The sequence below is a fragment of the Coregonus lavaretus genome (assembly GCF_964263955.1).
Source record: "Coregonus lavaretus genome assembly, contig: HAP1_SCAFFOLD_611, whole genome shotgun sequence".
NCBI classification, from domain to species: Eukaryota; Metazoa; Chordata; class Actinopteri; order Salmoniformes; family Salmonidae; genus Coregonus; species Coregonus lavaretus.
In genome coordinates this window covers 25,001-35,000 of record NW_028162780.1, presented here as the reverse complement: position 1 = coordinate 35,000, position 10,000 = coordinate 25,001, and the positions used below count along the sequence as shown (strand labels likewise).

Sequence of the window (10,000 nt, the reverse complement as noted above, 5' to 3'; positions counted from 1 at the left end):
TCTGGATTACTGCAACTCGCTGTTGGCTGGGCTCCCTGCCTGTGCCATTAAACCCCTACAACTTATCCAGAACGCCGCAGCCTGTCTGGTGTTCGACCTTCCCAAGTTCTCTCATGTCACCCCGCTCCTCCGCACACTCCACTGACTTCAGGTTGAGGCTCGCATCTACTACAAGACCATGGTGCTTGCCTACGGAGCTGTGAGGGGAACGGCACCTCCTTACCTTCAGGCTCTGATCAGTCCCTACACCCAAACGAGGGCATTGCGTTCATCCACCTCTGGCCTGCTAGCTCCCCTACCTCTACATAAGCACAGTTCCCGCTCAGCCCAGTCAAAGCTATTTGCTGCTCTGGCACTCCAATGGTGGAACAAGCTCCCCACGACGCCAGGACAGCGGAGTCACTGACCACCTTCCGGAGACACTTGAAACCCTACCTCTTTAAGGAATACCTGGAATAGTATAAAGTAATCCTCCACATGTTGTTGTGTTACAGCCTGAATTCAAAATTGATTAAATATATATTTTATCACCCATCTCCCCACAATGACAAATTGAAAAAATATTTTTTTTTAAATGTGTGCAAATTCATTGAAAATAAAATGCAGAAATATCTCATTTACATAAGTATTCACACCACTGAGTCAATACATGTTAGAATCACATTTGGTAGCGATTACAGCTCTGAAAAAGTGAAGATAACCTGCCTAAATGATTACCGCCCTCTAGCACTCACCTCGGTAGCCATGAAGTGCTTTGAAAGGCTGGTCATGGCTCACATCAACACCATCATGCCGGAAACCCTAGACCAGGGTTCTTCAATTCCGGTCCTGGAGGGCCGAAACACTTCTGTTTTTTTATTTCTACCTGGTAGTTAATTGCACTCATCTGGTGTCCCAGGTCTGAATTAGCCCCTGATTAGAAGGAGAGGATGAAAAACAGAGGTGTTTCGGCCCTCCAGGACCGGAATTGAAGAACCCTGCCCTAGACCCACTCCAATTCGCATACCGCCCCAACAGATCCACAGATGAAGCAATCTCAATCGCACTCCACACTGCCCTTTCCCACGTGGAGAAAGGAACACCTATGTGAGAATGCTGTAGTGGCGCCGGGGTCCGGTCTTCATTGACTACAGCTCAGGGTTCAACACCATAGTGCCCACAAAGCTCATCACTAAGCTAAGGACCCTGGGACTAAACACCTCGCTCTGCAACTGGAACCTGGACTTCCTGACGGGCCGCCCCCAGGTGCTAAGGGTAGGGCTGATCGTCAACACTGGGGGCCCTCAGGGGTCCGTGCTTAGTGCCCTCCTGTACTCCCTGTTCAACCACAACTGTGTTAAGTTTGCTGACGACACAACAGTGGTAGGCCTGATCACCGACAATGATGAGACAGCCTATAGGGAGGAGGTCAGAGACCTGGCAGTGTGGTGCCAGGACAACAACCTCTCCCTCAATGTGAGCAAGACAAAGGAGCTTATCAGTCCCCCATTAACATTGACGTGCTGTAGTGGAGCGGGTCGAGAGTTTCAAGTTCCTTGGTGTCCACATCACCAACAAACTATCATGGTCCAAACACACCAAGACAGTTGTGAAGACGGCACGACAACACCTTTTCCCCCTCAGGAGACTGAAAAAATTTGACATTGTTCCCCAGATCCTCAAAAAGTTATACAGCTGCACAATTGAGAGCATCCTGACCGGTTGCATCACCGCCTGGTATGGCAACTGCTCGGCATCTGACAGTAAGGCGCTACAGAGGGTAATGCGTACGGCCCACTACATCACTGGGGCCCAGCTTCCTGCCATCCAGGACCTATATACTAGGCATTGCCAGAGGAAGGCCCAAGAAATTGTCAAAGACTCCAGTCACCCAAGTCATAGACTGTTCTCTCTGCTATCGCACGGCAAGCGGTACCGGAGCACCAAGTCTAGGTCCAAAAGGCTTCTTAACAGCTTCTACCCCCAAGCCATAAGACTGCTGAACAATTAATAAAATACAATGTTTTTACACTGCTGCTACTCACTGTTTATTATCTATACATAGTCACTTTACAAATTACCTCGACTAACCTGTACCCCTGCATATTGACTCGGTACCGGTACCCCCTGTATATAGCCTCGTTATTGTTCTGTAATTTTCTTGTGTTACTTTTTGATTAGATTTTTTTACTTTAGTTTATTTAGTAAATATTTTCCTAACTCTATTTCTTGAACTGCATTGTTGGTTAAGGGCTTGTAAGTAAGCATTTCACAGTAAGGTCTACACCTGTTGTATTCGGCGCATGTGACAAATACAATTTTATTTTATTTGAGTCTTTCCGGGCAAGTCTCAGAGTTTTGCACACCTGGATTGTACAATATTGGCACATTATTCTTAAAAAAATTATTCAACCTCTGTGAAGTTGGTTGTTGATCATTACTAGACAGTCATTTTCAAGTCTTGCCATATATTGTAAAGCATATTTAAGTCAAAACCGTAACTAGGCCACTCAGGAACATTCACTGTCTTCTTGGTAAGCAACTCCAGTGTAGATTTGGTCTTGTGTTTTAGGTTATTGTCCTACTGAAAGGTGAATTAATCTCCCAGTGTCTGGTGGAAAGCAGACAACCAGGTTTTCCTCTGAGATTTTGCCTCCATTGCATTTATTTTTTATGCTGAAAAACTCCCCAGTCCTTAACGATTACAAGCATACCCATAACATGATGCAGACACCACTATGCTCGAAAATATGGAGAGTGGTACTCAGTAATGTGTTATATTGAATTTGCTTTCAGGACAAAAAGTTTATTGATTTGACATTTTTTGCAGTATTACTTTAGTGCCTTGTTGCAAACAGGATCCATGTTTTGTAAAAAGACAAATCTGTACAGGCTTCCTGTCACACCCTGGCTCTGGGACTCATTATGTTGAGCCAGGGTGTGTTCATTTCTATGCGTGTATTTCTGTGTTGGTGTTCATTCTAGTTTGTTGTATTCTATGTTTGCCTGAGTGACTCCCAATCAGAGGCAACGAGTGTCAGCTGTTGGCTGGTTGTCTCTGATTGGGAGCCATATTTAACTGTATGTTTTCCCTTTGTGGTTGTGGGTTTTTGTTCCGTGTTCGGTCATTGATACCGTGGACGTCACGAGTCGTGTTTTGTTTTGTATTTTGACGCTTTAACTAATTAAAGTCATGTTTGTTCATCACGCTGCGCCTTGGTCTACTCCTTACCTCGACCTTGACAGAAAAACCCACCATGCAACGACCAAGCAGCGTGTCCAGGGGCAGCTCTTGGGCTGGACATGGGAGGAAGCGCCGGGAGAAGAGACGGTGGAGGCGCGCCGTAGAGAGGAGCTACGGCGTGATCAGGGTCGTCGTCGGACGGTCGTGAGGCAACCCCAGAAATTTTTTAGGGGGGGGCACACGGCATGGACGACGGGGCTGACGGAGGAGAAAAGGGGGCGGATCCAGAAGGCCACCAGGCCAGGGGTACACCGCCCTGTACGTCCTGTGCGGATGCCTCACACAGAGTGTGTGAGGGTAGGCATTCAGCCAGGACGGGTGGTGGCCGCTCTTCACTCCAGGCCTCCTATCCGTCTCCACAGCCCGGTTCGGCCTGTCCCTGCTCCACGCACCAAGCCTACGGTGTGCGTCGACAGCCCAGCCCGGCCTGTCCCTGCTCCACGCACTAAACCTACAGTGTGCGTCACCAGCCCAGTCTGGCCTGTCCCTGCTCCACGCACCAAGCCTACGGTGTGCGTCGACAGCCCAGCCCGGCCTGTCCCTGCTCCACGCACCAAGCCTACGGTGTGCGTCGACAGCCCAGCCCGGCCTGTCCCTGCTCCACGCACCAAGCCTACGGTGTGCGTCGACAGCCCAGCCCGGCCTGTCCCTGCTCCACGCACCAAGCCTACGGTGTGCGTCGACAGCCCAGCCCGGCCTGTCCCTGCTCCACGCACCAAGCCTATGGTGTGCGTCGACAGCCCAGCCCGGCCTGTCCCTGCTCCACGCACTAAACCTACGGTGCGCGTCGCCAGCCCGGTTTGGCCTGTTCCTGCCACCCGCACCAAGTCTACGGTGCGCGTCGCCAGCCTGACCCGGCCTGTTCCTGCCACCCGCACCAAGTCTACGGTGCGCGTCGCCAGCCCGTCCCGGCCTGTTCCTGCCACTCGCACCAAATCTACGGTGCGCGTCGCCAGCCCGACCCGGCCTGTTCCTGCCACTCGCACCAAACCTACGGTGCGCGTCGCCAGCCCGGTCCGGCCTGTTCCTGCCACTCGCACTAAGCCAGGGGTGCGAGAAGTCAGCCTGGTAAGGCCCGTCCCTCTTCCACGCACCAAGCCAGGGATGCGAGTCGTCAGCCTGGTAAGGCCCGTTCCTCCTCCACGCATCAAGCCAGGGGTGCGCGTCGTCAGCCTGGTAAGGCCCGTTCCTCCTCCACGCACCAAGCCAGGGGTGCGAGTCGACTGCCTGGTAAGGATCGCTCCTGTTAAGTCCAGTCCTGCTCCAGCCGGCGGGGCCAGACTGGACCAGGGGTACTATGGGGGGTGTATTGGAGGGTGGTGGTCAAGGCCGGAGCCAGAACCGCCGCCGAGGAGGTATGCCCGCCCAGCCCTCCCCTGGTTTGTTTAGTTGAGGCGCGGTCGCAGTCCGCGCCTTTAGGGGGGGGTACTGTCACACCCTGGCTCTGGGACTCATTATGTTGAGCCAGGGTGTGTTCATTTCTATGTGTGTATTTCTGTGTTGGTGTTCATTCTAGTTTGTTGTATTCTATGTTTGCCTGAGTGACTCCCAATCAGAGGCAACGAGTGTCAGCTTTTGGCTGGTTGTCTCTGATTGGGAGCCATATTTAACTGTATGTTTTCCCTTTGTGGTTGTGGGTTTTTGTTCCGTGTTCGGTCATTGATACCGTGGACGTCACGAGTCGTGTTTTGTTTTGTATTTTGACGCTTTAACTAATTAAAGTCATGTTTGTTCATCACGCTGCGCCTTGGTCTACTCCTTACCTCGACCTTGACACTTCCTTCTTTTCACTGTCATTTAGGTTTGTATTGTGGAGTAACTAGAATTTAGTTGGTCCATCCTCAATTCTCTTATCACAGCCATTAAACTCTGTAACTGTTTTAAAGTCACCATTGGCCCCATGGTGAATTCCCTGAGCGGTTTCCTTCCTCTCCGGCAACTGAGTTAGGAAGGACGCCTGTATCTTTGTAGTGACTGGGTGTATTGATACACCATCCAAAGTGTAATTAATAACTTCACTATGCTCAAAGGGATATTCAATGTCTGCTTTTTTTTTTTTTTTTTTTTTTACCCATTTACCAATAGGTGCCCTTCTTTGCAAGGCATTGGAAAACCTCCCGGTCTTTGTGGTTGACTCTGTGTTTGAAATTCACTGCTCGACTGAGGGACCTTACAGATAATTGTATGTGTGGGGTACAGATATGAGGTAGTCATTCAAAAATCATGTTAAACACTATTATTGCACACAGAGTGAGTCCATGCAACTTATGTCACTTGTTAATCAAATGTTTACTCCTGACCTTATTTAGGCTTTCCATAACAAAGGGGTTCAATACTTATTGACTCAAGACATTTCAGCATTTCGTTTTTTATTAATTGGTAAACATAAAAAAAAAAACATAATTCCACTTTGACATTATGGGGTATTGTGTGTAGGCCAGTGACAAACAAAATCTCTATTTAAATCAATATTTAATTCAGGCTGTAACAACAAAATGTGGAAAAAGTCAAGGGGTGTGAATACTTTCTGAAGGCACTGTATGTACTGTATATTTCTATGATATGTACTGTATATTTATTAATATGTACTGTATATTTCTATGATATGTACTGTATATTTCTATGATATGTACTGTATATTTCTATGATATGTACTGTATATTTCTATGATATGTACTGTATATTTCTATGATATGTACTGTATATTTCTATGATATGTACTGTATATTTATATGATATGTACTGTATATTTATATGATATGTACTGTATATTTATATGATATGTACTGTATATTTCTAAAATACTTTATATTTCTACGATATGTACTGTATATTTATATGATAGGTACTGTATATTTCTATGATATGTACTGTATATTTATATGATATGTACTGTATATTTATATGATATGTACTGTATATTTATATGATATGTACTGTATATGTATATGATATGTACTGTATATTTCTACAATACTGTATATTTCCATTGTTATGGGTACAATGGTGTCTGTGTGTAACTCCCTGAGTTTGCTCCTCCAGTTGCATAGTCTGCTCTCCAGTTCCTACCTGTGTGTGTACATACAGTATGTACATACTACCTCAACTCCCTCGTACTCCCGCACATTGACTTAGTACCGCTACTCCTTGTGTATAGCCTTGTTATTACCTCAACTCCCTCGTACCCCCGCACATTGACTTGGTACCGCTACTCCTTGTGTATAGCCTTGTTATTACCTCAACTCCCTCGTACTCCCGCACATTGACTTGGTACCGCTACTCCTTGTGTATAGCCTTGTTATTACCTCAACTCCCTCATACCCCCGCACATTGACTTAGTACCGCTACTCCTTGTGTATAGCCTTGTTATTACCTCAACTCCCTCGTACCCCTGCACATTGACTTGGTACCGCTACTCCTTGTGTATAGCCTTGTTATTACCTCAACTCCCTCGTACCCCCGCACATTGACTTGGTACCGCTACTCCTTGTATATAGCCTTGTTATTACCTCAACTCCCTCGTACCCCTGCACATTGACTTGGTACCGCTACTCCTTGTATATGGCCTTGTTATTACCTCAACTACCTCGTACTCCCGCACATTGACTTAGTACCGCTACTCCTTGTATATGGCCTTGTTATTACCTCAACTACCTCGTACTCCCGCACATTGACTTAGTACCGCTACTCCTTGTATATGGCCTTGTTATTACCTCAACTACCTCGTACTCCCGCACATTGACTTAGTACCGCTACTCCTTGTATATGGCCTTGTTATTACCTCAACTACCTCGTACTCCCGCACATTGACTTAGTACCGCTACTCCTTGTATATGGCCTTGTTATTACCTCAACTACCTCGTACTCCCGCACATTGACTTAGTACCGCTACTCCTTGTATATGGCCTTGTTATTACCTCAACTACCTCGTACTCCCGCACATTGACTTAGTACCGCTACTCCTTGTATATGGCCTTGTTATTACCTCAACTCCCTCGTACTCCCGCACATTGACTTAGTACCGCTACTCCTTGTATATGGCCTTGTTATTACCTCAACTACCTCGTACTCCCGCACATTGACTTAGTACCGCTACTCCTTGTATATGGCCTTGTTATTACCTCAACTACCTCGTACTCCCGCACATTGACTTAGTACCGCTACTCCTTGTATATGGCCTTGTTATTACCTCAACTCCCTCGTACCCCCGCACATTGACTTGGTACCGCTACTCCTTGTATATAGCCTTGTTATTACCTCAACTCCCTCGTACCCCCGCACATTGACTTGGTACCGCTACTCCTTGTATATAGCCTTGTTATTACCTCAACTACCTCGTACCCCTGCACATTGACTTAGTACCGCTACTCCTTGTATATAGCCTTGTTATTACCTCAACTACCTCGTACCCCTGCACATTGACTTGGTACCGCTACTCCTTGTACATAGCCTTGTTATTACCTCATCTCCCTCGTACCCCCGCACATTGACTTGGTACCGCTACTCCTTGTACATAGCCTTGTTATTACCTCAACTACCTCGTACCCCCGCACATTGACTTGGTACCGCTACTCCTTGTATATAGCCTTGTTATTACCTCAACTCCCTCGTACCCCTGCACATTGACTTGGTACCGCTACTCCTTGTATATAGCCTTGTTATTACCTCAACTACCTCGTACCCCTGCACATTGACTTGGTACCGCTACTCCTTGTACATAGCCTTGTTATTACCTCAACTCCCTCGTACCCCTGCACATTGACTTGGTACCGCTACTCCTTGTATATAGCCTTGTTATTACCTCAACTCCCTCGTACCCCTGCACATTGACTTGGTACCGCTACTCCTTGTATATAGCCTTATTATTACCTCAACTACCTCGTACCCCTGCACATTGACTTGGTACCGCTACTCCTTGTACATAGCCTTGTTATTACCTCAACTCCCTCGTACCCCTGCACATTGACTTGGTACCGCTACTCCTTGTACATAGCCTTGTTATTACCTCAACTCCCTCGTACCCCTGCACATTGACTTGGTACCGCTACTCCTTGTATATAGCCTCGTTATTGTTATTTTATTGTGTTACTATTTACTTTTTTAATTTAGCAAATTTTTCTTACTTTTTAACTCTGCATTGTTGGTTAAGGGCTTGTAAGTAAGCGTTTAACGGTAAGGTCTACACCTGTTGTATTCGGCGTATGTGACAAATAACATTTGATTTGATTTGTGTGTGTGCACGTGCCTACGTGTGTGTGTGTGTGTGTGTGTGTGTGTGTGTGTGTGTGTGTGTGTGTGTGTGTGTGTGTGTGTGTGTATGTAACTCACTGAGTTTGCTCATGCAGTTGCGTAGCCTGCTCTCCAGATTCAGGACCCTCTGTTGTAGTTCCTCAGAGTCGTAGGCTCCTATCTCCTCCCGGATGGCTGTGAGCACCATGGAAAGGTTCCTGATCTCCTGTTTAAACTGGGTGATGAGCTGGGCATCTGTCTTGTACTGTTCCAACACCCGGATCAGAGGCTGCAGGGCCTCCATCTTACCCTTCAACTCCTGGAGGAAGGGGAGGATACACATGGTTTAGTTTGATTCAGGTCAGTTCAGTTTCGATTTGGTTGAAGTTAATGCAATTCTGGTTAAAGACGTTATATTAAGGTCATGTTCTGGTTAAAGACATTATAATAAGGTCATGTTCTGGTTAAAGACTTTATAATGTAGCTTAGCGGCAGGTAGCCTAGTGGGTAAGCACATTGGTGTCGATGTGCCCTTGAGCAAGGCACTTAACCCTAATTGCTCCTCTATGTCGTTCTGGATAAGAGCGTCTGCTAAATTACTATAATGTAATGTTCTGGTTAAAGACGTTATAAGGTCATGTTCTGATAAAATACCATATAATAAGGTCATGTTCTGGTTAAAGCGAGGTCAGAACCGTATAACAACCAGAAACAAATCTGTATTTTTCACACCTGAAAGTTTCTGTTGACCTGTGTCTTCCTGTCGGCCTCTACCTGTCTGAACTTTGACCTTAGCCCTTTGAACTGGCCCTCCATCCTCATGATGTACTGGAAGTCTCTCTGGGTCCGCAGGTTCAGTACCTCAATGGACTGGGACATGTTCTGGACCTAGGGGACAAGAGAAGAAGACAATAGATGTTCTGCACCATAGATGAAGAGAATGAGGAATCTGTCCCTCCACAGGATCAAACCTCTGTAGTACTTTTGTATTTTTCCATCAAGTTTGGGAACATTATTTATAAAAAGGGTTATATGGCCAAAATATATTTTACCTAAACCCTCTCCTATAACACAAAAAAAGAATTTAAACAAAGTGGATAGCAGAGAACACGTCTACCGTTTACCCTCACTTCTTAGATATGCCGTTTTAGAAACTGTTCTTCGTCCAAATAATATTATAGCCCTCAGGGCTGCAGGCCAGAAGGTTGTGGGTTCGCAGACCACCGTGGACAAGAGTAGGGGTGGGAATATCTACTTTATAGCAAAAGCATTGTATGAATCTATCATCCGAGAAAAAAATAACTTTTATAATAATTTCATGCAATTCTACCTTATTTTACATATTAGAGGAATCTTTTTTTATACCACACAAATTACCGAAATTACAGGCTAAGAATGGACAGAGAGATAGGCCTATGTGTTCATCTTATGTTTCTCCAATGCCAAATCGGTGTGTCTTGGTTGCAACGAAACTGTCCCGGTTTGCAAATAATTACATTTTTGTTTTATATTTTTTTATTTAACCAGGAAGGGCTCATTGAGATTTGA

The 10,000-nt window shown here is 46.1% G+C and overlaps 1 protein-coding gene across 1 annotated transcript in view; it reads right to left on the bottom strand.

Annotated features, from left to right (window-relative positions):
• Positions 1–10,000, bottom strand: part of LOC311118858 (noelin-3-like) — a gene marked incomplete at both ends in the record, with an annotated part of 30,265 nt that overhangs the window by 10,058 nt on the left and 10,207 nt on the right. Inside the window, 2 exons of the mRNA XM_084193624.1 lie at positions 8,552–8,771; positions 9,185–9,340. Coding sequence (XP_084049750.1) covers positions 8,552–8,771; positions 9,185–9,340 — 376 coding nt within the window. The remainder of the gene's footprint in view (positions 1–8,551; positions 8,772–9,184; positions 9,341–10,000) is intronic.